The following is a 26,806-nucleotide window of genomic DNA, read 5'->3' on the forward strand; positions in this document are numbered from 1 at the left end:
GATGGGTTTTCTGAATTAATAAGTTTCTTTCTCCCCCTCCCTCCCATATCCTCGCCACCTTTTTGCAACTGGTGAAAAGTTTTTCTAAGCGCGCTGCCCTCTCCATATTGATTTTCTTCTCCTGCTTGTCTAACCAGCTCTTAGATGTTTTATTTTGCGAAGCGTTAATAGAATTTTCCTTTGCCATTGCACTTTTATCTATTCAGGAGGTTTCAAGAAGTCTCATTGTGTCACCGGACTATGGAGGAAAGAGGCTATTCTTCTGTTACAATGGCTGCCCTAAAAAATAACGCAGGGTGGGGTAAACTCAGAAAGGGCAGAGACGGAGATAAAATGTTCTGACCTTAGGAAACAGAAAAGATAACCAATTAGACATTGTTGAAAGAGCACCAGCTGGCTTAAAGAACACCCCACTGATTATTTTTTCTTAAAGGCATGCTTGGTCCACATCTGAAACTCAGCTGCAGAGCCGCTTGCCCCCTTGCAGGTTTTCAGATTTGAACTGGCGGGGCTGACCCTTCCCTGGGGTCCCAGAAGTCGGAGCCGCTGCCTGGAGGGACGGAGCCCACCCCGGGTCATCTGCACCCCTTGGGGTCCCAGCCAGCACGGTGGAAACCCCTGGGTCAGCCCAGGCGGGCTGCGCTCGTTACTGCTAATAAGGATTTATTTGCATCAGAAAGATCTCTGCCAAGATCATCATTCCAGCCAAGCGGGCCGTGGTGCACGGGCACAAACCGCTCTTTGCTCAGGGAATGTGGCTCTGGGGGGCGAGACGGGTGGCGCGGGTGGGAGAGGCGAGCGCAGGGGCGGGTGCCCGTCATGCCCAGGAGCGGGACCCAGCACCCCTCACCCCTCCCAGGGCCTGGTCCCGTGCCAGGACCTGTCCCCCCTCCTGTGGTGGCAGCTCTCGGAGGAGCAGGGTGAGGCTGCACAGGAGGGTCAGCCCCGTCGTGGTGCTGCTGCCGGCCCCAGCCGAGCCGGCGAGCGGGTTCTGCCCACCCGAGCTCGGGCTGCGACGTGGCCGTGCTGAAGTGAGGGTGGAGTTGTGTTGTGCCTCACCTGGTTTCTCCTCTCCCCCTAACAGCCTTTTCAAAGTCCCCAGTCATGTCCTTGCAGGAGGAGGTGTCATTTTGAAATGACAGCCCTGTCAGTGCGGATCCAGCCAGGAGAGCGGCAGCCTCCGCCTCGGGGGACGGGGAACCTCCCCGGCTGGTGGGGTCTGTGCTGCAGCGTGTCCAGGGCCCTGCTGGGCTCTGCTGGGGGATTTGAGGCAGAAAGGTTCCATTGGAAGAGTTGCACATTAAAACTTCTGCAGGAGGAGGGGCCGTAAAGGTGGTCAGCACACGCGTGTGGATGGGGCCGGAGGAAGCGGCGGTGCTCTGGGAAACAGCATTAGGTGTGACATGCAATTTTTGGTTCCAGTGAGGCCAAGACCTATGAGAATGAAAAATAAAGATTGCTGTGCAAATGTAACCCCAGAGCAGAGATAAGCGGTGGTGGTGGGGTGAAGGGAGCTCTGTCCTTATCTGCCTTCTGGTATTACTCATCCTTGTGAATTTTCTTCCTCCAAGTGAAGAAAGACAGCAGGACAAATGGCTCTGGGCTTAATGTGGTTTGGGTTTTTCAGTGCATCAGCATCTTTAGATCTCATTCGAGATGGGTATCAAGGAGCCATGCTGTTCTCCTCCGTCTCAGGCCATTGCTAACACATTTTGTGAGCCACTTGGAGAAAGTTAAGAACAAGTTAACCAGAGACAGGTTTTTAGATGAGTTTAGGTAGGATGTAAGGTTTTACTGCACTGTATTTTTTTACTTTATCCTGGAACATATTTCAGTCCCATAGTTAAGAGAGGTTCAAGCCGTGTTTTTACCAGCTTCCCAAAATATGTCTCTGCCCAGCCAAGACTGAGATTGTAAGTCAGCCCAGAAGTAGGCTTGGTGTGTGCTCCCCTGCATAAGGGGACTACAGGCAAACTGCACTCCCCAAACCGTGAATTTTTTCCGGGCAGGAGCTCTCAAATGCTGCTGTAATTCCAGGGTGACGTTAAGGCAGCAGAGGGTGGCACAGCTACCGAAAGTGGTTCCACCTTCCCAGGAGGCAGCACAAGTGTTGGGTTAGCCGTGCCGGGAAGCTGCTCTGGCTTCAGACTAACCTGGGAGGGGCAGCGCGGTTGGTTTTGACCTGGAGCAGTTCCCTGGCTTGATCTGCTGCGCGGACTGTTGGCAGGAGGGAGGAGGTCAGCAGGAACGGCGGGGTGAAAGGCAGACCCTTTGGTGGCACCGTGTCAGGTGAAGAGAGCATGTAGCTGCCTTGTAAGTCACTCACCTAAAATAAATGATTTATAGAAGGCCAGAATATAAGAACATGGAAGTATCATAAAAATTACTGTGGAAAAAAAATCCTAAAAAGCCCCAAAACCCACACCCGCAGACAAGCAGTGGAATCCTTTAAAGAAAAAAAACCCTTTCTTTAAAGATCTTCTCCCTTCCTGCAACGTCTTCTGCCATTTATCCATGACACAGGTTTTCATCAGCCCCTAGTTTACAACGGGGAATAGCAAGTCTGTAATTTCTTTTCGGAAAGATTGTCCAAGACATTTCCTGCAGCACATTGGACCGACCTGCCCCAGCTCCTGCAGCCTCCGAGCAACAGTTTAGAACATGATAATGGTGGAAAATAAACCCCAGCACAACATCCTCCTAAAATAAGTGTAAAATTTTAGGTGTGGCTGCACAGATTAAATGGAGGTGGAATAAATCATGCAAATAGTAATGAAAGTTGAAAGCAATTTGGTTGCACTTCAATACGTTTCATCAGTCATCTCTCTTCTGAAGTGGAAATGCCAAGCCTGATGCGAATTAAACTTTCTCCCTCCTCCCTTTCCCCTCTTTGCTCTAGCTGTTCAAAAGGCCTTTTGAAAAACGTCTGAATACCTTTCTTGGCTGACCAGATTTTACCCTGCTCATACTTCTTGAAACCTCCTAATTCTCAGCCAAGACAGTCACTCTAATTTGGAGAAGTCATGGGCTTGATTTGCATCCACAGTCTCTCTCTTGGCCCTTCCTTATCTCCCTACAAAAGGGAAAAAGGCTGAGCTGAGGCACAGCCAGGGACCGACGAGAGGTGGAAGAGCTCCTTAGATATTTGGCTTTTTAGGGCAACAAAACTTTTAACGTTCGCTTTTCTGCTTTAGAATCAAGTGCCAGCTAGGCTGGGGGTTGAAAGCAGCAGATTTCCCAAAGGAAGAGCTGACAGAGCAAAAGCAAAGATCTGCTGCACCGTTTGTACCCAAGCTGAGGCTGCTCCTGCCTTTGTCTCCCCTTGCCAGTCTGTCTGTCGTGTCTTTGCGAACCCTGCGGCCGGTGTGTTTAAGCAGCATCTCCCCTCTTCTCTTGCAGGTAGAGGACGCCATGCTTATGTTTGACAAGACGACCAACAGGCATAGAGGTAAGAGAGAACGGCAGCTCAGACATCACTTGTGACAGCTCCTGCATGGTGAGCACAGCCAAAAACCAGTGTCAGCGTGGTGACCCGGTGGCTAAACCCAGCGGTGCTAAATCCCTCTGACCTGCGGGAGTTGCCGAGGAAGGGCGTGTAGCGCCACGTCACGTGGGTTTTCTCATTAGAGATGACTTTTCTGCTCAGTCTCTAACGACTTATCTCTGAGAGGACCGTTCTCAGGCTCCGCGGAGATAGTAAAGCCCCCGGAGCTGTGTGTGGTGAGGCTGCAGGGAAGCAGAGGGTTTGTACCACGGTGGTTAGCATTAGATTAAGCTGGGCATAAGGCCAGTTAAGCTGAGACACCAGAAAATCAAGGTGCTAAGCCCTTCCGCTGGGGTTTCAAGCATGCTGGAGTTTTTACCTCCAGTGATGGTAGCTCAGAATAAGCAGGATTGCCACAAGAGGAATTTCCCTCCACATATTTCACGAGAGACATGGGGCTTCATCATTGCTTGTACAGTTCGGTGAAAATGAGCTAAGGATTATTTTCGATGTTATGGCCATTCCTTTCAGTGGAAATAAATGATGCTCCTTGTGTCTCTTGGCGAGAGGTTCACGTTATCGCTGCAGCGGAGACGCTGAGCTCCAGGCAGAGAGCGGCCTGGCAGCTGGAGGAGGGGGTAAATGTACCTGGGCTCTCACGGTGGCACCAGAAGCTGCACCGGGGACAGGCTCCCTCTTCCCTCCTCCCCAGACCAGACTGATTTCATGCCACCAGCGTCCCCACTTTAACAGGACACGGAGCCCCGAGGTCTGTCGTTGGCCCTTCATGCTCCAGCCTCTTCGTGGGGGCTCTCTGGAGTGATACAGTTATTGTCTCGGCCGCGAACGTGTCAGCTCCTCGGAGCGGGGTGTGTAGCAGTTTGTTTAGGGGGTGGAGATGTCAAGGGGCTTGGGCCCGGCCAGGCAGCGATGGGAACGGCAGAGGGGAGCAGCCCAGAGTGCCCGGCCGCTGCTGCCCCGCCTTCATCTCCGTGGCAGGGTCACACCTGACTCCCAGCACTGTCCCAGTCATTCACTGCTCTGATATTTGCCTTAATGTAGTGCGTGGGGATGGCTGGTGAGTCAGGCAAACCTCCAGGATAGGATTTCTGCCCTCCAGCAATTCCCCCCCCAGGCACTGATCCCTCTCTGAAGTCAGGGATTGGAGTACCCTGGAAAATTCAGCAGCAGCGAGCAAAAGGCTTGCTTGGACAGATAAGCTCTTCGAGCCAGGGAAGGCATGTGAACAGCCAGTGCCCATCAGTTTTGTAACAGGAACCAAGTGTTCAAAACTCTTATATAATTTGGAAAGTTCAACCCCTGACAACTTCCTTTTATATCCAGGGAATTTTCCACCTTCTCTTCTCAACCACCCTTAGAAGGGCCATAAATACCCTTCTCCATTCAGGATCTTGGCACGTTTGTTGCATTCGGGAGCTGCGTTACGTGGTGCTTTTGTGCTGGACACAAGGGCCCCGCGGCCCCGCTCAGACGTGGTGTGATGCAGCCGGGCTCAAGTTGTACCGGGGGGCTCCAGTCCCAGCAAGGCACATGCTCAGCAGATATGGCTCCTGTGAATGTGTTTCAGTGACTTCTCTGCCTGCTTCTGTTTGTATTCCTTGTTTTCTTCTCTTAAACTGTTTCTTAACCTGGCAAGTTTACACGGTGTGTGTCGGGTAGGCTGACAGCGCATCCTGGCATTCATTTCCCTGCCCCGTCCCTTGGAGGCTTTTGCAGCCCGATTTGCCAGGCCCTGACCTGCAGTTTCTCGTCTCTGCCTCTGTCACCCCACAGAGCAGGTCTCTGCTGTCCTTCTCCAAGGGGCTGGTGACACGGGGGGGCTCCACATGGGCACCCTGGGGGACGTCAGCCTGTCCTGCAGCCCATCGGCAGTGCCAGGTGGCCCCAGCAGCTGCCTCGACCCCAGCTAAGGGCTCTGCTCCAGACACAGGAGGAGAAAGCCTCCGTTTGCTGAAATGTCCCAAATCCTGGAGTTTTGTTCTGCCGAGGCTCTTGGCTGTGCCTGCAGGGAGCTCTGTTCCCACCCACCAAATTCACTGGGGTCTCTTTGACAGCCTGTGCCTTGCCTGGGCTCCGCTGCCAACGTAGGCAGGACACTGCAGGGACATTAAAATCAGAGCAGTTGTTAGACCTTCCTCCGCTCCCTGCAAGCAAGACACTCATCTCTTCCCCACGTACCTCAAGGTGATCCCTCCATTGTCCCCCGCCGGTGGCACTGTGCTGCCGTAAGCGCTTCCCAAGGCGTGAGGGCACCGGGAAGCGTTGGCATTTGTGCTCTGCTAGTGCTGAGCTCTGCTAGTGCTGAGCTCTGCCTAAACAGCTCCAGCTCAGCTTCCCTGGGCTCTATGGGGAAGCTGGAACAGAGCGCTGGGGAGCCCTGCTGTCAGGTGTGAACCTGAGAGATAAGCCCCGGAGGATGGATTCCTCTTTCAAAAGCATCTTCCCGCTGTCTTACCTGGAGAAAAGGGCCATAACTGCTGAAGTTGAGGGCTGTAGATGTAGAAGGTACCTTAGCTGCTGTGAAACCTTTCGTTTTTTCCACAAAGGGCTTTTTACCCCGTGATACGTGCTGAAGATAAGAGGCAACAGGTCTTTTTTTCCCCAGGAATTCTGTGAATTTATTTCACTGGTTAATTCTTTTTTTTATAGCCTGTTTTTAATACATGCAAGCCATAACATTTCTCTTCACATTAGCATCTTTGTGAAAGCTCCCAGAGGAGATCTAAGGGGCGGGAGCGGGGGAACTAAAAGCCCCAAAGGGCCAAAAGCAGACTCCAAGTGCATTGGGTGGAGGCTCCGTCCTGCTTGCTGGTGCCCAGGGCCCCGCTCCTGGCAAATAAGGGACTTCTCTGGCACCCGGGAGGGTCAGCTCTGTTTGGGAGGCTGTTTCCCAGGGAACAGGCTTACCCTTTTGCTGGGTGAAGGACAGCGCTGCTCATTTGCCAGGATTAGATAAAATTCCTGCGAGCGAGCGGAGCCCGGCCGGTGCCGAGGGGCTGTGCTGCTGCAGCTGGAGCAGCTGCCAGCGAGCCTGAAAGTCTGAGCTCTGGGTCTGTACCTCTGCCAGGTACAGGTGGAAGGAAGAAACAAGTGTAAAAGGCAGATTAAAGAGTCATCTTCATCTTCACACTTGAATTTATCCAGTCTTTCCTGACATTTTTTCCTTTTCTGTACAGGTAGCTACCACTAATCAGGCTAATAAAGCGACCAGTGGGCTGTTGCGGTGAAGCGAGTTCTGCCGCATCGATCGTTTATAAAATCACCCAGGATTTTACAAATTGTGACATTCTGATTGTGTTGGAAACATGTTTAAAATGCAGTAGCATGCAGCAACAGTGTTAATGGCAATTCTTAAAACCACTTGCGGATTGCAATCTGTATCTTCAAATTAGCCAAGGGAAAGAGAAATGGCAGATAAAATATCCGTTGTGGTTTACTGTAGTTAGTCTATGCCTAGAATAATCAATGTAGGCGCGGGAAAGGAAAAACATTGAAATTCACTCCCTACTGCTAGAAGGCGAGATAAATTTCCTTGCAAGCAAATTGAGAATATTTGTTGACATAATTGTGGCACGTGTGTGTTAACCCGTGTGCGCGTGTTCCAGCAGCGTGTAACCCGCCTGCACTGGACCAGCACCCATTAGTTAGTGGCAATGCACAGAGTGAACCAGACGTAGCAAGAGGGATTTCAAAACTGCTCATCGTTGAACAGTTTTATTAATACCTTGGGAAGGCTTGAAGATCCCACCCGAAGTAAAACTTAATGTCTTGCCAGTAGAGCACGTAACTTTTATAACATGAAGAATGCCGTCAAGCTAACCGTGTTGTTGCCTCTGCTGCTTTTTCTTTTTTAATGTCCGACCATTCCCAGATGTTCCCTAAGGAAACTAAGGCTCAGAGCTATTGCATTTTGTGCCTTTATGGCTAGCTGTCTTAAAGGCAGGCTACAAAATCTGTGAGTGAAGGAGTGGTTAATTTTTGGAGTGTTGCAGGTAAAACATTCCCTAGCTTCATTGGGATGCAGCATCTTCCTGCAAGGGTTCTTTTAGCTCGGCCACTTAGTTGAGATAGTGGGCACGCAGTGGACCAGCATTTCAAGGGCAATTCTCTCTGGGTCAGCTTAGTTAGACGCCGTTTCTTTTTGGAAGGAAAGTGTTGGTAATCCGCTATTTCTGTACCCTGAACTGTACTTTTGCACTTCTGTACAGGGAGCAAAACCACACACAATGTCTGCAGACACTCTGGAAGATCGCTTTCATCGCTGTCTTCGCTGCCTAAAATTTCATAGAGCTGAAAATTACTGGGTCAGTCTTGAAAGGATTTAGTAATTGGAAAGAAAAAAAGGAGGGGGCTGTTATTTTGTTCCCCTTGCCAAGTGCAGATAAAATCTGGAGTTCAGCATTAGTTATTGATCTTGGGGGCTGGAGGGAGCCTGGCGCGATGATGATGTCCTTCTGAGTTCATTGTGAAGGAGCTCCAGAGGCATACCAATGCGCTGCGGGACGGGGCGGCTGCCGGCCCCGGTGCTCTGCCCGTGGAGTTGGGGTGTCAGCAAAGCCAGCAAACGCACCGTGGGCATCTGGGGAGGAGGGAGGGAGGGATCGATGAAGGCGGCTGAAGTGAGGGGTGCGGGAGCGGGCTCAGCCCTTCCCAGGCTGAGCATGTTTTGTGGAAGGGAAAACGCAGCAGAGTGGAGTGTCCCTGACGGGTGGGTTTGTGAACTCCGCTCCCTCTCCGCGACTGGTCAGCGTGAGGGTAGAGATGAGCCAGGAGAAGGTGCCGTGTCGGTCAGGTATCGTACTGGGATCTCTCGATCACAGCCTTAAACACTCCCCTCCAGCCTGGACTTGTTTCCTGCTTGCCTGTAGCCATTGTCCTGAACCTGCAAGAAAGCAAAGATTTTGAGTGATCGAATCCCCCAAGCTGTAATTGCCGGTATTGAATGTAATACTATATGTTTTTCAAAGCCACACAGTCCCCAGAGTTATTTTCATATCAATTAACTCTCTCACAAGGTTAGGAACGGCAAGGGGAGAGAGGAGGAAAGTGACAGCATGTGATTTGGACTTCTTTAATCTTAAAACTAAACAAAGTTAAAGAAAGGCAGGCTGTCTGCGTGCTGTAAACAAAATCCGATGTGTTAGGGGTTAAAACATCTCCAGAAGACAGACATTGATTGTGGCAGAGCTTTAAACCAGCTCGGATTGTTGCAGTTGTTGCCCACCTCCTGTTGTTCGCCGTGCCCGTGGCCACGCGGAGACCCGTGTGCCCGAGCTTTGGGTTGGAGCTAAAACCGCAGACTTGAGCCTTGACAGATTTGTGTGCCTCTTAGCACCGAGACAGTGCTCAGCGGTGCGGGCTCTGCTCCCCGGGAGGAACGTGAGGGTCGTGCTGCGTGTTTGTGCCGTCCCCATCCAGCAGATTTTGATGCATAAAAGTAATTGTCCAGGTGGAAGCGGTTGGCGTAATGGTTGTGTTTATTGGAAGAGACAGGAGTGATGTTGTTAGTGAGATATCGTCTGTGCCTCGGCGAAGGATGATGCTTTTCTTAGGAGAAAAATAGCCTTTTGTGTTCTGTCTGGCTGCCAAAACCTCAGTTTTGTAGTTGACCTCTGAAGTTATAATTGACATTTTTATAGATGAGATACAAATATAATTAAGAGTCGCTGCAATTATTTGTTTATTGCCATCTCCCTCAAGTAAGGCAAGGTCATGTGCATTTAAAAATACATCCCCAGGCAGTTTTGAGTAAAGAGTATTTAAAATACATAGAAATAATTGCCTAATTTGGTCATTTTCAGCATAGCTTTTCTTTGCAGCGGTCTGGCGATAGCGCTGAGTGTTTTGAGGACAACTCAGAGGGAACCTTCCGTCTCCTCCCATAGTTTTGCTTTTAGAAGGATGAGACTAAAAGGAAAGCTGCTGTTTGGCCAGGTTTGACCCGTAGGATTTTGGAAAAGCATCCACAAACACGGCGGTGGTGTTTTTTTAGACCATAAAGTGCTTGAAGGGCTGTGGATGAAAAGTGTGACATAAGATATAAATAGAGGCAGTATTATTGTTATTGCTTTCCTAGATGAGATGGGCTTTTATTCCCTCGTTGGTTGTATCACTTCATAAATGGGACTCCAGAGAGTGCAGTTGTTTGAAGGGAAGCGCTCGCTCGGCTCAGCCTTGTCGCTCCCCAGCCGGTGAAACGCATCCCAGGGACCTGGGCTTGGCAGCACCGCCAGAGCTTTTAACCCTTGCTGCGCAGGGAGGCAGAGCACCGATCTTCTGCCAAAGGCACAGAGGATCGGGGCTGGGTGCGGGGGGAGCAGCTGCAGACAGGGGGTTTTAAAGTGGTTTTTAAGCAAATATTTGCTTCAAAACTTCATGAGGGCTGTGAAGATTCATTAGTTAATATTATTTACCATTTACAGACCTATCAGTGAAAGTGGTGATGGCTGAGCAGTAATACCGTCAGTCATACCTATCTATTTAGATTGCAGCTATGACATGTGCCATATTAATATTTTATATGTGTAGGCTTTTAATATTACATCCTCACTTATAAATATTCATGTCATAAAACACATTAGCGGCTGCCGTGCTGGAGAGCAATATTCACATCTCCCTGCTCCGTGCCGTGAGCTCGCCTCCGTCCCGGCCAGAACCAGGGTGGGACCTGGGCTGGCTGCGCCCGGTGAGACGGAGCCCGGGGAAGGGGCTCGTGGTTTCAGCCCCACGCTCAGGGCCGGGTGGCCACAACCCACCAGTTTCCCATTTGGCATCAATTCCTCCCCCCTCGCCCCTGCGTCAGGCCGGGGGACGGCGAGCGTTATCCCCCCGGGCCGGGGTGGTGGCTCGCGCGCGGCGCTGCTCCCTCCTTCGGTGTTAATAAACACAAAACAAAAAGGAAAACCTGCCAATCCTTGGATCCGTCTCCCTTGTCTTTTAATTTCCTGGCCAGCGCCTATTGCTGCTGCATCAGGGCACCTTACGTGAAGTGTAAAAATAAATGCATTCAAGCCAGTATGAGCCCCGCATCCCAGTAGACTCTGTTTCAGAATAGCAAATAAGGCTCCTGGCCACGCTTTTCAAGGCGATTATTGAACGTCTCGGGTGGTTACAGTCATTCTGCCCCCAGCCTCGTGCTGGAGAACGCCACCTGAGGCTTGGAATAATTGCCCAGCTATGTACTGTCTGTCATACCTTATTGCTTAATTTTATACCAGTAATGAAAATTACATCCAGAGGAGGAGAAAGAGCAAACAGCTGCACTGGCCGGGACGCACCGAAGGAATAGATGTGTGCAAATGCCTCCTCTGAAGAAGGGGAGAGACTCGGCTTGTCAACAGCACTTGGGAGATGGCTTGACAGTTTTATTTTCTTGTTTAACAAACAAATGCAACAATAATAACAAGAAAAAAAAAACGGCCAACCTCCAGCAAAGGTTGCAAACACAGCCCAGCAATTAGTTGGGAAGTCTCCGGTTACACAATCAGACGTTAAGGTAAATATCAACTTTAAAGTATATTGCAAAGGACGGTAGGTTTGTAAAACTCGTTTGTATCTTGTGTCTGGGTGGCGGGCACCGATGGGGGCAGGAGGCACCATCCTGCCCTCGGAACGGCTGCGGGAGGGGAGGGCCAGAGCCGGAGCGTGCAACTTGCGGGGAGGAGGAGGTGTGCAGGAGGAAATGCAGCATTTTCCATCGCACCTGTGTGCAGGAGATCCTAAATAGCTTTGCAAATACCAGTTAAGCTTTCTGGGATACCATAAACGATGGTTTTGCAGATCACCCGAGGCTGATACCCAGACGCCTCGGCTGGGGAAGCAGAGACACAGAGATGGGAGATGGCGGTGCTGGTCCCGCAGAAGGTACCAGCGTGGCGTCCAGGGCTAAACATAGGCAGGGCCATGAGCAGAAAACTGGGCGTTTCCTTCCCGTGGCTTAACAGTCACCGGCAAAAAGAAAAATCTTCCTGTTCACTTAGTACCGAACAGTATCAATAACTTAATGCAGTTAGAGTGCAGTCATATTGGAGAGTGCAGAGTAAATCAGTGGAGCCTTTCTCATCTCTGAAAGGTTCTTGGGGAAACATAAAGCAAAAGTTGTGCAAATACGTAAGAACTTTTTAAAAATTCTGATAATGGTTTGGTGCACTTGCAGAAAGTCAGGACGTGTGAGCTCTGCTGGGATGAGTGCTTGTGCTAGAAACAGCCAACGTCATCTTCCCGGCTGAAACCGCGCTGAGAAGACAGTGAGGTCATTGCAAGACGACTTCAGTTTGCCATCTTCGTTGTCACTGCTGCGCAGCCAGTTTGAGTGACAAATAAATTAGCAAAAATCCTGATGATCTGTGAATGGAAAGAAACTCTAAATGCCATGAATAAGTTCTTGCTTATGAGTCTACTCAGCTGATGAAACCAAAACCCTTTTGCTTCCCGGAATGCGGGAGCGAAGTGATTAGCAGGTAGGGCCTCGAGTCTTGTGGGACCATTTGAAAATGTTAATTGAGGAAAGGCCAGAAACAGGAGGAGAACAAAATGCAACATTTACATAGACGGGCAGTCTTAATACAATGAGCAGAATTAAAATCAGCGTGGTGACCTTGAGAAAATAGGCAGCTACTTGCAGCGTGCCCGTGCCCAAAAATGTGATGTGAAACTCTGGAGACGCAGTGCACAGCTTCCCCCCCCCGTGGGGTGTTTTCCTCTCCCGGTGGATCGCTGAAAGCAGACGGGGCGAGTCCTCTCAAATACACGTGGAGGGGGTTGCTTTTTATTTTGTTTTGTATCTGCTGGGTTTGATAATAAAGCATTTACGGAGGGTGAGGAGGACGTTCCCAGCAGCCTGAAGAGGCTGAGGGGCAGCGAGCCGGAGCCGTTTGATGTCCCAGAAAAGGGGCTGGTTTGTCTCCCTGTGCCCAGTGCAGTCCCCGGAGTAAATCACTCCTGAGGCTGCCACCTCACTCGTGCCTGGACCCAGATGCTGCTGAAGTCTTTAATTTTACAAGGCCGTTGCCATATGTTTAAACAAACAGATAACACATCCCCTATCCTAGAAATCTTGAGATTCAGCAGCAGTGTGCGTTACACAAATAATGCTGGTAGCGCAGGGAAAGGCTTTTACCCTCGAGCCTCCTGTTGGAGCAGGTTCTGCCACGCTGTCTCTGCCATCCTCGCCATCCCTGGCTGGGATTCTGCTTTTCTGGGCGTTTGTTTTTAAGTGTTGGTGCTTCAGGTGAGGGATGCTGGTCCGAGCTGTAGGGTGCACCCACCCGGGTCCGTTTTTGTGAGGCAGAAGCTTGGAGTGACTCTGCTGCTGAAGGAGGGCTTGGCAATGGGGTGTGTGAATGGAAGCATTGCTACCCTGCAATTAACGGTTTACAGCTCTTGCATGGATACATTCCACCTAATCAATCCTCTTGTATTAGCAAATTAGAAGCTGTTAAAATTACTAGCCTAGATATGTAAAACGTGTGCTGCAGTAGCACTGTGTCTGCTCTCGGGCCGGTCCCGCGGAGCCGTCCCTCGCCTCCCGCTCCAGCCTTGGCCAGCCGCCGCTTCGCCCCCCACACGCCCTCGCCTGCCCCTGCCCCTTCGCTGGCTCCCTCCCCAGGGGATTTGCAGCTCGATCCGCTGCACCCCGTGATCCTCTTCTGCCCAGTTTCTGTGGCCGCAGAGCCGGTGGCATCGCGGTACCAGCCCGGGGATCGCGGTGGCCCCGTCAAGCCCCATCTCGCGCTCGTGAGGCCAGTCGGGGCTGTGGGAGGAGGCAGCCGTCGGCACGGGCAGTGATTTTGCAGGGAGACAGTCCAGGATTTCACAGCTGGGAATATTCTTGGAGGACAGGCCAAGAAAGCCCGTTGCTTTTCTCTGCTCTCCTCTGCTACAGCTCTAGTTTTGTGCCGTGCCAGAGCAAGGCTCCGCAGGCGTTTGGTGCTCCCGGAGACCCTGCTGATTCCCGCAAGTGGGGAAGGTCCTTGCAGTTCTCGCAGCCCCAGCACATCCACGTCCCTGCCCAGTGTCACCGTGGGGGTTTGCCAGCGATGGCCCGAGACATGGGGCTTGGGTCCTGCCCGTCCTCGCACGGGGCCCTGCAGCGCTCGGCACCTCGTCTCAAGGCTCGGCTGCATCCACGCACCCCGCGTTTCAGGGGCTTGTCCATTAAAGAGGGAAAATTGGAAGCCCTGAGCTGCAGTTAGAGCCAAGTTCCTACCCTGGGAATTGAACAAACAGGAGCTGCAAGGGCAAACCATTTGCTGCTGTAAATCGTTGTGTATCTGTTGGCTTCGGTGAGCCCGTGGCAAATAGCTGCAAGTGAAGGACAGAGCCCTGACCCGCAGCGACGGTACGAGGTGACGGCGTCGTGTTGGACCCCCCTTCTGTTAGGAAGGACCAGCGCTGGTCGCGGGGCTGTGCCTGAGCTCAGCTTTGCCCTTTGCTTTCCTGGCTCCTTCCCCCTTGTTGGCCACGAGGGCAGGGATTGATTTCTGTAACTCTTGTCTTCACCTCCCTGCCAGCAACAAGGGAACAAAAAACATCTCTAAAAAAAGTTGATTCTTCCACCTTTTTATCCTCCCCTTCTTTCCTCCCTTCAGCTGAGACCCTTTGAGCTCATTTCCCCGAATATCCCCAGCTCTGGGGTCTGTGGCAGCACACTCCCGGGGGTGCGGGGGTCGCGCCGGGCAGTCGTGTCACACGGAGCTCGTGCAGGGTCCACACCGTTTTGCCCCAGCACCCTCTTACCTGCGCTTGATAGTGGTTTTCCCAAAACGTTAAGTTTTGACTGAAGATTTCTTTAATTAGGTTGATTAATACGTACTGGCAAGGAGTGATTTTGCTTATTCTGTATGGTTTTTTTATATATAAGCTGAAGTAAGAACATCTGGCACTTTTTTCACTGGATCCGATAGATTAGGTAAATTGAAAAACAGCTTTGTTGAGAAAACTGCTGGTTGGCGGATTTGGGTTGCGTGGTGGTGGGTTTTTTTCTTTTTAATTTATTGTTTTCTGGACCAGAAAGATTACCATCAACTAGTATAATTAGCAGGTTCTTCTCCATTATAGAACACTTATCCATGCTAACAGCTTCATCATTTCTCCACTTTGGAAGACCAGGAGTGAATGATACAACACTACTAACCCCCTCCAGCCCTCCCTTGAGTGATTGCAAAGCTTTCTGTGGGCCTGCAGTGAGTTAAACCTGGCAGCGTCCCAGCGAAGCTGGTACGGGGTGGGAATCAGGGGCGCAGGCTGATGAACAGACCGGCCCGCGGCCCCCATCGATGCGAACGTGGGGCCGGGTCTTTGCCCAGGGCACCATCTCTCCATACTTACTCTTTGTGGGACCTTTGCCAGCCCCGGTGTAAATCATTTGAGAATTGTGTGGTTGGCTTCAGTCGCAGCAAGGCTCTGGCGATGGAAACCGTCCTCCTCATCCGCTGCATGAGTCACACGTGAACACACGTGTTCTACAGCACGCTCAGAATTAGGGCAGGATCCGCAGGGAGAAGCCTGGCAAGAGAATACACTCTAAACATCACTGTAGTGACAAATATTCCCCCGTCAGCTCGCAGGAAGTTTGGATGAGCTGGAATCACTTCAAGGTATTGGAGGCGGGTTTGGCTTTTGCCGGTTTCTGTTTATGCGAGCCCGTTTCCCTCCGTTGGGACCTCAGCTCTCGACGCCGGGCTGTCCCTGGCGCGGAGGGCTCGCTTCCCTCGGGCTGGCCGGCCCAGTCCTGCGGGCTCCCGAGCTCCGGGCAGGTCCCTCAGGCCCCGGCCAGGGACGGGCATTGGCCATCGGGCACGTTGGCCCTCTGGGAAAACGGTGCGAGCCTGTTCCCCCAGCTCTATTCCTCTTCACCCACAAAGTGAACTAATAAAGAGGTAAAAACATCTGTTTTTCTCTAGTCTCTGGATGTAATTGCAGGAAAACAAAAAAAATCAGGTGACAAAAAAGTGTGGGATTTGTTTTCTTGTGAATCAGCTCCCGGCGGTGCCGCCCGGATTTTCTCCTGGCCGTTCGGCTCCGTTTGCCTTTGTCCCTCGCAGGTTTTTCCTGGCTGTTTGGCTCAGTTTGGCTTTGTCCCTCGCAGGGCAGGAGCCCCGAGTGCTGGTCCTGACCCCAGCCCTGGGGCTCGGGGGGGGCTCAGAAGCAGCACGGGGGTGGTGGGAGATGGAGGCGGCCGATAACCTGCCTGGCTGCTCGGGGAAGGAGCAGCTGCGGAGGGAAGATGGGAGCAGCTGTGGGTATGAAATTAGTCATTCTATGAAGAAATGGATTTGATAAATAATAAAACAGTGGTATTAACAACAGATGCTTTCCAGGTCAGATGACTTTGATAAAAGCACCCAACAGCCGTGGGTAATGGTATGAAAAATATGTATCTATATTTATAGATCTATCTATATGAAAAGGCATATAAATGAGCGCGTGTTTGTGTATAGATGTGTGCGTGTACATGCTCACGTATAAATGTACCTGGCGTTTTATTTCTGTTTCAAAATTACAGTGAAAGTGTCGCTGTTCCCGTTCTTCACAGGCTTTGAGACTTGCCAAGAAAACCTGAAATCTGATCAGTGTCTCCCCAATGTGGAGCGCTCCCTCCCCTCCCCTCCCCTCCTCTCCTCGGCGCTGGCTCCATTTGTTTTTATATTCATACCTTTTCATTTTGATAACTGTTTTGATTTGTAAAATGCTATGCCTTATACAGTGTTTCCTTTATGATGATTTAGTATGCTCTTCTTATCTTTCACCTTAAATCTTTGATAAGAGCATTTTAAAAATGAAATTGCTACCTGACACCGTTATACAGTCCTGGCTGACTGCCAGCGGAGCCGCCGGGGAGGAGGGAGGCTTTGGGGAGCCTTCCCGGGGAGCGCAGGAGCGGGGCTGGCTTGCGAGTGGGATGGAGGAGGCCGAGGAAGGGGAGGAAGCATGGCGGGACCGGCCTCTGCCTTCTCCTCTCCTCGCCCAGCCTGGCTGTTCCCTTTGTACCCCCCCAGCCGCGGCACCCACCGCCCCGTCGCCTTCGGCGTGGCTTCTGCAGGGGTGGGGGGTTTTAGCTGGGGTCTGTGCTGGCCCCATCCTAACCGTGCCGACAGCCACTGAGCGTTTCCCTCTCTTGCCTCCCTGCTAAATTGCTTATTAGCCTAATTGACTGTCATCGCCGCCGCGGAGGGAGCGCGCCGGGGAGAGGCAGGAGGGCGCCGCGGCGGTGGGGTTGGCTTGTTTTCCCCTCAAAGCCGTAAAAGCAAACCTCGGGATCGTGGTGTTTTTAGAGGGTGACTCAACGTTGCTTGCGAGTTTCCAGCACGTCCAAGTAATTGAAATGTTTTTGGATAACTGTTGGTTGTGCCTGCAGAATGCGATTTATCAGGGGAAGGCATCAGCAGTGGGAATATCAGTAAATAGAACTGTCTGACATGGCAGGTCATTTTTATTTTAATATAGTAGATTTAATGAACTCTTGTCTTTATAATTCATGGTACTTGCCGAATGCATCCATTTCCCCTCCATAATGACGTTAGTTACAGATCTGTCCTTCGTTAAAGGCTTTATTACAGCTGCCGAACTCAACAGTCCGAGGTGCAGCGATACGTTCCCAAAGTGCAAAGGGTTATCTAATAAATTGTTCCCTTTTACATTCAATACTATTAGCAATAAACGTGGCCAAAATCTTCCCTGAGTAGTCCATGCATTATTAATTATTATTATTATTGAATCTCTTGAAAGGTCACTTGCAGAGCACCACGGTTTGTGTTCTCCCGGTTTATTGGGGACACGTTTATCGGCCGTTACTGCCGCGACACCTTGCCGGTAGTTTGTGTGTGTTCGAGTGTGTTTAGGTGAGAGCCGATAGCAGACCCCAAATCTGCTGTCAAGTGGTTTAATAGCATTTGTGTCCAGCCTAACCCAATCTATCTCACCTCGCAGAGAAGAGGAAGAAAAAAAAAAAAAAAAAATCCTGCATCAAAATTACTGCTTTTGGAACTGTCTTGTCTCTTTTGAGTAGGAACTGGAGACAACTAGACAAGCTTCAATGAAAGCGAATAAAGAAACATTACTTTCTGAACACAATCTTCTGTTACCAGTCACTTTTCAACAGACATTCAATCAAAATGCTAATAGCAAAGGCAACAAGGGAGCGAGGTTATTGTAATACTAATTGATAGGCTGCAGGGATGGGTTTTGATAAGTGCTGTTGAAGATATATTTTTGAAATATGATTCTCTTTAATTACAATGATACTAATAAAAAATGAACAAATGATTTAATGATAGTTTTCTAGCTAATGGCTTGAAGATTTTTTATTTTCGAGTTATTTTGTTAGGGATTTTTTTTTTAAAAAAAAACAGAAATTATGAAAATCACCTTAAAAAATAAAGCCATAGTGGGAAGGTAGTGACTTTATCTAGACTTGCGTGGCTACTTTGCATCAAAATTATTACTGTCAAATCTGAAGCTCTTGAATAAGAAATCCAGTCATTTATTTGTACAATAGACTTTGCTGAAAGCCCCTAGTTGAAGCCACATTGCATGTAGGAATGCATTTAATATCTAATGCTTATAATAATTAGGATCAATTATGGCAGCAAGGATTTTAAAATCCATTTTGAGGGAGGGGAAGAACGGGCTGAGGGGTATTCGCTAAGGTTTTACGGTGCGTCTGGGGTTTGGTCGTGTCAGTGGAGATTGTTGACACGCGGCGACGGGAAGCTCCGGCCTCGGAGCCACGTTCCCGGTGCACAGCAGCAGTTTCCCGGGTCCCCCTGTGGGGTCCCCGTGGGAGCCCATCCTGCCTCCGTGGGGCTGCCTGTCGGTGTCCTGCCTCCTCTGGCCCCTCGGAGGTGGGAACGCGAAGAGAAAGGGCAGATCTGTCACTGACAGGCAGCCTCTGCTTCAGCTAATTTCTGATGAATTAATTAATAACAAAACAAAGGAGTTTTTTGGGGGTTGTGTTTTGTTTGTTGATGTGGGAGGGGGGCTCTTTCTGGGGCAGGGAAGGATGAGCTCTCCTGCCTTTCAATTTGTCAAGCTCTCTCTCAAAGATCTGCCAGAGAAGAAAGGGTAATTAATAGGCTTGAAGTCATTTCCGATGTGTCAGTATTTCTGCCTTGCTTCCAAGTGATAATGTTCACTGGCTCGAGGCCTCCAGGGAGCCTTCCATCTTATTAACTTGTCTAGGAGAAACAGTGAGTGGGGACAGCTTGGGCCAGTGGGTGACATGAAATAAGGATTTGTGGTGTAGTGAGCTGTAAACACGGGGGCCGATTGAGTAAAAAGTGGAAAGGAAAAAAAAAAAAAAGGGGAGAAGAAAAATATATTAAAAAGGCCGCTGGTCACAAGTCCGCATGATGGAGGGGGTGGATGTGCTTTATCTAGGGCAGCCTGTACCCGACCCGCAGAGCTGGACCTGCTGTTGTGCTGTGTCACCCACGGGCAGCTTCAGCACGTGCCACACAGGGTCCTGGTTCTGGCCGGGTCCCTCCGACGGCGGCACAGCTCACCCGTGGTCCAGCACCCGCTCCCTGTGCGGGCGCTGGGGAGAGAAACTGGCACTTGGGGCCGCCGAAACGAAACGCCCGTGTGTCGGGCGGGCAGCGGTGTGATTTTATTTTAACCGGAGGTATATGCAGAGTTTTGGGGCTGCCTCGTGGGTTCAGCCCGTTGTCTCTGCTGGTGCCGTGTTGGGCTGCGGGCGGGGGGAGCAGCGGGCGGCCGAGCGTTCGCAGAAGTCGCGTGTGATTTTTAGGATGCTCAGCTTGAGGCGCTGCAAAGGGACCTGTTGCTCAGTAGGACAAGGGCTGGGTCCTTCTCACCATCACTTCTCTCTGTTTGCCAAGTCAGTTGGCAGTTTTGGTGCCTTTTCTTCATTGCATTTGAAAACATAAGTGTTAAACTGAGGATACTTAGGTGTGAAGACACCTTCGTGCTCAGAACTGGAAGGTCTCAGGGATCCTCCAGCCGGTGCAGAGCCTGCGGGGCTGGGACACACCCCGAGACTTGCACAGCGCTGGGACGGAGACGTGCGGCAAAGCCCCGCTCCTCCGCGGTGCGAGTGCGCAGCGCTGGGCCTCGCGGCGGGGAGAAACACCCCCTTACTCCGTGTCTCTCAAAACCCGCTCTTTGGAGCTGAAGCTCTGCCATCCTGGATTTCCATCCTCCTCCGTGGGTGTCTGGGTCTCCTGTATCCCCCCGTTCTGTGCAGGACCAGCCTCCCCCTTCCTTCGCCCCGCGCTCTGCTGCCTGCGGGACGTCGCCCGCCCCGGGGAAGGGAGCGGGTTTGGAGGGGACGGTGCCTCGTGCTCTCGGGTTCTCCTTCGACAGCTCTGCTCAGCAGAAGCGGTGCTAGAGGAGCAGCTGTGGGGGCGTAGCTGGCAAAATAATTTTTGGTTTTTGCCCTAACTCCGCATTGTTACAGCGCCTCAAGGTCTTGCTCTGGAAGGGGATGAACGGGAGAGGAGAGATTTCTGATCACTGCGTGTTTGATCACTGTCAACGCAGGATTTGGGGTAACTCCTTCCCCCCTCCCCGCCCAAGTACTGGTGAGATTTTGTTAAGTAGAATTAAAACACTTTAAAAATAGGGATAATTTTTAAATCTTCCCAGTTATCCTGTATGGCGTAGAGAGGAGGTTGGACGGGGCAGGGCGCAGGGCCCGGCTCCTCACACGGCCCAGCGGGGTTAATTCAGGACCGCAGAGTGCCAAGGCGAGGAATAAAGCGGTTGTAGGCGAGCTCTGGTGTTTGGATGTGCCGAGGTGCCCACATGCCCTAGGTAAAAGCTGCGAGACACCCTGGGAAAGAGGGAGGGAGAGAGGAGCGAGCCCGAGCCGTAAATTCGTCGGGATGAGGCGAGGAGGGGAGGTCTCGGGCCCGTGTTCTGTGCAGCTGAGCTGATCGTCCTGCGCAGCATCAGGCATCGCTGCTGTTGGAGCTCTGACCTCCGTGACAGATGTGGGCTTACGTCAGGGTGATGCTCCATCTACATATTTAACCTTCTTTGCTTTTCTTGTTTTGTTTTTAAATTCTCCTTCATAGCAAAAGTGCACGAGCGGTTTCGTTAGCTGTTAAAGAAAAACACAATGGAGGCCGCGCTGGTCTCTGCCGCGTACAAGCTGTTCCTTGGAGATTGTTCCCTTTTTATTTTTTGAAGTAGGAAACCTTGGCGTTTTGGGTCACTGGGAAGGAACAGGATGTCTTTCACATATTGACAGGTTTTTTTTCTTCTCTTTTCTTTTCTGATCTCACTCCTGTTTGTCAAGCTCACTTTTCATTTTCCAGAGAAATGATTATGACTAAACATCTCTGACAACCTCTTTGCAAAGTGCAAGAAGGCTACAATAAAAAAAAAAAAAAAAAAAAAAAAAGGAGCCACCTCAGAGCTCTCCAGTGATTAAGCTACTTAACTAGCAAGTTTTTCTCTTCTACTGCGGAGCATATTTCTGCACAATGGAGTTCCTCTTGCAAGCACTTATTAGGGAGGCACTAGTATAATCTAATTAAAATTTGTTTTAATATTCTGTGAAAATTAAAACTGAATCCTTCCTGTTAGAAAGAATGACCGTGCATGTATTAGTCTTCTCTGTTTTGTTGTTGTTGTTAGCTTATTCAAATATTAACACTGCCTGTATGCTCAAAATGATAGCTTTCGTCCATTAACAGAGCTTAATTCTCAAATTAAATGATGAATGGGATATAGGAATAGGTGAGGGTTGGTTCCTGGATATTTTTTTTTTTTTTTTAATGCTAATGTTACTTCTTGGAGGTAAATAAGGGGAGGGGATGCTGTGCAATATTATCACTGTGAAATTAAAATAAAGTCTCATTATTTGAGGATGGAATTTAGTGGCTGAAGGTTTACTCTTCATCTGAAGCTTCATTCTGAATTCTTCCAGCTAATTGCCTGCTGATTAGGTGAGAGACAGGCATTGCTAATGTTGGCCTTGAGCGTCAAATTATCTCCTGGAAAGTCTCAGACTTGTAACACCGAGTTGGAGACGTCGGTGGGGCGCGGGGTGTTGTTGCGAGCGACCAAGAGGACGGGGTTTTCCCTGACCCCCGTGTTCCCTGCACGGCCGGATGGGGAACCTGGAGAGGCTGGGGGGCTGCGGACAGGACGGACAGGCGGGACAGGGGCAGAACAAGCCCCTCCGTGTTCTTCCCGAGCCACGCTGGCCCCAGCCCTGCTCGGCGCTGGCCCACGTGCCCCGTCTCGGGAGGCCCATGCGGTGCGGAGCCATTCTGCTCCCAGCAAAGAGGTGGCAGCAGCAGTTCCACACCCTGGCTGCCTCTTCGTTTCATTAACTTCACATTTTTGCATTCGTTTACATTATTTTTTTCTTTTTTTTTTGTTTTTGTCTGAGAGTTTTGGGTTCTTTCCAGAGGACCTAGATAGCCAGAGTAGATGTCTTTGGTGCATGTGTGGAAGTGAAGTTTAACTGTAAAGTGAAGTAAAATCTCCAAATGACAGGTAAGAGCAACTTCCCTACCTTTTCTGGTCAGAATTAATACTTCTTTGGGGGAAAGCTCCTTGGGAAGTTAAAAATTACAGAACTTAAAGCTGCGATTTATTTTTAAAAAAAAGAAAAAACAACAACCCAAACCTTTTATTCTTGCGCTGAAGATGGAAAATTGCCAAAATGCCAGAAAACCTCCAAATATCTGAATGCTTTCCCCTCTTTCCCCAGCTGTCTTTCTGAACTTGATTTGAAACATGCTGAAAATATCTCTGTTCCTGATCTATTGAAAGTTTCCATTATTGACTAGCAGAAAGGCTGCTTTTGTGTCTGTCTCGCTTGTGGGCAAAAGATAATTTTAAAAAGCGCCATGTTTATCTGGAGAGAGCAGTGTGGTGAGGCAGGAGCCCCAGGCCAGCTGCAGTGATGGATCGGAAACTTTCTCTGCGCAGGGAGCAAAGATGGGAGGATCTGCCGTGAAACGTGTTACAAAAAAAACCCCTCGGAGCGGGCATGGGGCTTGGCAAAGGCCTTGGTGGGTGCTGAAGGGGCTTTCACATCTCGGGCAGGGCAGCAAAAGCTGGTGTGCCCCTTCCCCCCGGGATCAGTGCTCCCTCCTCCTCCTCCGGGAGCCGGGCACTGAGGAAGCTGTACCAGGCTGGAGGGACCGGTAAACAGCGCTCTGTAGTGATGGCAACTCCAGAAATAAGAGCTGCACAGAGTGTTTGGAAAGAGAGCCCTTATTATTGAGAGTTTAAAGGGAAGGTGCTTAAAAACTCGGAGAGGCTTGGCAGGGTAATTAGGCTTGCTGCTCTCAGAGTAAATGTCTGGCTTCACGGAGCGTTGCCGCCTGTCTGGCAGGTCTGGCCTCTCGCTAAGAAAATACAGAACCACTCAGCAAAGAGCACGTCAAACCCTGGGCTGGGACGGTGCCGACACCGGTGGGTTTTCTGCCGTGAAGCTCCTGGTTTACTCTCTTGCTTTATCATCCCCCTGCGTTAGTCGTCTGCCCGCTGCTGGCAGCCAGTCTCCTGGCGCGTTGTAACCAGCTCTGCTGCTCTGGGGGGAAATCACGGTTTTTCTCAGCCAAAGATACAGTATGGATCAAAGCCTAAAACTTGCCCCCGGGTCCAGGGGCAAGGAGCATCATTATGTACTCGGTCTTGGGCTTAGTTTGCTGGGAGTTTGCTTGAGCTCAGCATTGCTGCTGGTTTCCATGGTTTTTTGTGGCCCACCTATACACAAGCTGTGAGTTCCTGGTGGCCAAGTTTGGACGTTTGTAAGTCAAAATCCAGCCAGTTAATGAGTGTGACAGCTCGTGCCAAGCCCCTCGTGCCCTCATCTCTGCTGAGCTGCTTTCCTGCATCAGGGAGCCAAAACGGAGCTGGCGTGAGGGCCTGGCATCAGCTTTGCTGCTGGTTTGCTCGGTGCCTGGGGCAAACCTCAGCTCAGTGCCTCAGTTTCTCTGTCTGCGTGGCGTGACCCATAGTGAGGCCTTTTGGCAACTGCCTGGGGCTCCTTAAAGGGCTTTAACAGCGTGTGGGTGCCGGGCTGTGCTAAATGAGAAGCAGCGCGATGTGCGGGTGGAGGAGGACCACTGGCCTCCGCCCTTCATCATCCAGAGCGGTGCAGTGAAACGGGGGTGGGTGAGGGATGCTCGACTGGCAGCCAGGAGAGCAAAGGCCTTTTCATCTTCCTCGCGGATGAGTGCAGCCAGGCAGAGAGCAGCGTCCCGCCTTCGCCACAACCTGCGGAGGGTACCTCGGCTGTGAGGAACCCGTGTGCTCTCATTAGACAGCCCTCCTGCCCGCCCCGTCTCCCTCCGGCTTCTGGCGAGGTCGCTAATTACTCCCCTGCGTGTGATGTGTGCGACACCCATTTAAGACCCAAACTCGTGGCCTATATTTCGCACCAGCTGCCAGCCAGCGCCGGGATGGCGACTGCTCCCCCTCGCCGGCAGGTCAGGCAGGACTGGGGCTGCCGAGGGGGAAACGTTCCCTTTCCTGGCCACGGGCTGGGGAATCGGTGCCGCGGGTCGGTGTGTTCCTGCAGCTCCCCGGGCGTTCGGATTGACGGGGCTGGGGGCAGCTCGTGGGACGCGGCGGGGTCTGGCAGGGCGGGGATGGCTCAGTACCTGTTGGAATAGTCAAAATGACCAATAGATTTTTTAACAGCGGGCGCACAGCCCGCTGAAGGAGCTGATTTTGTGGCTCCAGCCAGGCGCGGCGGTGGCCGCGCAGGAGCCTCGGTGGCAGCTGCGTCGCTCCGAGTCGTGCGCTCTCCGGCGAAGGACGAGGCGTCCTGGGACGGGGCCAAACCCGGCGCCAGGCCGGTCGCAGTCTTACCAGGCCAGAGCGAGAGTGGCATCGTGTAGTGGATCAAAACATTCAGTCTTTAAAAACCATATGTTCGATATGTCATATCACAAGAGCTTTATATTCCGGGTGATAACAATCGGCCGCGCGTTATCGGTGGTTTCTCGCTTGTACATTTCTTACAAGCTGATAAACTTTGAGCTGGGTGAGAAGCGAGCGTGCCTCATTGTTAGTGTCTCGATCGGGGCTGGAGCAGCGTGTCTGGGGGATGGTGCTGGAGGAGCCCAGGAACTGCTCAGCACCTCCAGTCGTGGTCCTCCTCCTGTCGGGGTGCTGCCAGCCCTGCCCTTAGCCCAGCCAAGTACAGAAATAAATAAATAACGGTGAGCGCCAATGTTTCAGAAGAGGGATGCTTCACTTAGCTTGGCATTTTAATCTCTTCCAGCACTAGGTTGGAGTAAGCACTTTTCTGGTGTGTGGTGATTTATTTTGTTAAAAACCGAGGCATTATTCATAATTACGCAGTTTTATGAGAGTATACATAGCAGTATTCTTCCTGTGGTAGGCTGTGGGAGCTGGCATAATATTTAAATAAGAGCCCTGGGGAAAGGACACGCTCGCATTCAGCGGGGCTGGGCACGGAGCGGGCTCAGCCTATTGAACTGGGGTATAATTACCTCCATTCAGCGCTGCCGCTCCAGTTATCAGCCGGCCGTCGGGGGAAGGCCAGCGCTTTAAAATGACATAGATTGTTAGAGAACATCAAACTTTTTTAATGCAGTTAATGATCCTCAGCTATAAATAGTCTGTTCCCATTGACTGGCAATAAGGCTTTTGTACTGTGCCTCGCAGAGCTGCAAGGCTTTTCTTAGTTTGTTGGGTTTTCTTTTTTTCCCTCCGTATGTACTGTAAATCCTTTCATCCCGCTTGCTTTACAAATAGCACCCCTCCCTTTCTGGGTGGGAAGCAAAGGTCCTCCAGAGCAGGAATTTGCCCAAGGTCACGTGGGGGGTTAGTGGGGGAACAAGGTGCGGGACTGGCAGCTCCATCATTTGGTTATCCAACTCATCCTCCCCCAGGGATCAGGACGGGGATGGGGATGGGGATGGGCTCCTCTGGGGCTCCCACCGCTCCTGTGACACTGGATAGTCCTCTGGGAATGGCCAGCCCTTAGTAACACATTTATTTTATTTTATTTATTTTATTTTATTTTATTTTATTTTATTTTATTTTATTTTATTTTATTTTATTTTATTCTGTTTTATTCTGTTTTATTCTGTTTTATTGTTTTCCTTTGTTTTACTTCAATATTTTATTTTACTTTATTTTATTGTTAGTAACAGCTTTTGTATATGCTGTGCCCCAAAACTTTCCTTGTTATCTCTCAGGTTGAAATACGACTGCGGGTTCGCGGAGGAGAGTTTGGGGACGGGGCTTTCAGCGCTCGGTGGCTGCCAGCAGGAGCTGGGCTTTCCAGCTGCAGCCCGAGCGTTGGACGCAACCAGGACTTGGTCTGGAGAAGCCCCTGTGCTGGCAGTGCCCTGCTCTGACACGGGAAATCCTTGAGCAAGTGTAGATCTGCGGAGGGGAACTGTCTGTGTGAAACCCCGTGCATTGCTCCGTGCTTGAGCTGCGTCGTGAGCAGTCGCTGTTCCCTGTGGGTGCACGCGGATCCCGCAGGTGCTTTCCCCCTCACAGGACGTGATTTGAAGGAGCCGAGAACTCCGAGAATAGCCCACACGAGCTCCGAGAGCCGCCAGCGCCCTGAGCCGGCTGCTGGAACCAGCGCCTGAGGCTCGGAGGGGGTGTCAGGCCGAGCTTTGCGGTGGGGTTCTAGTCCTCAGCACCGGTTGAATATCCCAGCAAAATGCACACCAGCACCCTCAAACCCTGAGCCGACTGCCCACCCTCCACGGCAGCGATGACACGGCCGCCTTTCCCAGCGCCCAGAAGTTGCGGTGAGATTCCGCCACAGCTTTGTTCTCGGGTGCCTGCAGACACAATAGGGAAAGGTCATCGCATGCACACCGCTTCTCCAAAGGCCATTTCTTTGTCTGCTCTGAAAGCCAGGAAGCAAAGGGTGTTCTAATTTGATCTGCTCTGCCGGCGTGACAGTGCGGGCAGGGCCTGGTTCGGGGCACGTCCCGGGCTCCGGTGCCGTGCCCGTGCCGGAGGAGCACGTTGGACCTGCGGGGCTTGGCGGGGGTTTGCTCCTGCTGCCGGCAGGAATGGGGCTGAGGGCTGGCGGGGAGCGCGGCGCGGGGGAGACGCTGCCGGCGGTACCTGGAAGTCTGGGCCGGTAGCGCCCAGGCTGTGAAAACACTTTGGGGAAGGCTCTGGTGTGTATAATTAGTTCACCTTTTCCTTGGCCTGTGACTGCTGTTCGTGGTGCTTTTGTTTTTAGGCATAAAGATTTCAGTGTTTTCCCCAGTGGTTTGAACAAAGGTTGAACGCGTGGGGAAATCCATAAAACAATGTCACCAAAAATGCAAGGAGGAGAAGAAAGCTTTTAATAAAGCACCGCTGGGCGTA

At 51.2% G+C, this 26,806-nt stretch overlaps 1 protein-coding gene across 13 annotated transcripts in view; it reads left to right on the plus strand.

Annotated features, from left to right (window-relative positions):
* MSI2 (musashi RNA binding protein 2) overlaps window positions 1–26,806 on the plus strand; it is a 253,179-nt gene that overhangs the window by 149,602 nt on the left and 76,771 nt on the right. For all 13 annotated transcript variants that reach the window (XR_012634867.1, XM_074923064.1, XM_074923065.1 and 10 more), the window contains one exon: window positions 3,400–3,448. Coding sequence is in view for 12 of the 13 variants with exons in the window: in XM_074923064.1 (XP_074779165.1) it covers window positions 3,400–3,448 (49 nt within the window). In the remaining variant the exon portion in view is untranslated. The remainder of the gene's footprint in view (window positions 1–3,399; window positions 3,449–26,806) is intronic.

This window comes from Athene noctua, chromosome 19 (genome assembly GCF_965140245.1).
Source record: "Athene noctua chromosome 19, bAthNoc1.hap1.1, whole genome shotgun sequence".
Taxonomy (NCBI): Eukaryota; Metazoa; Chordata; class Aves; order Strigiformes; family Strigidae; genus Athene; species Athene noctua.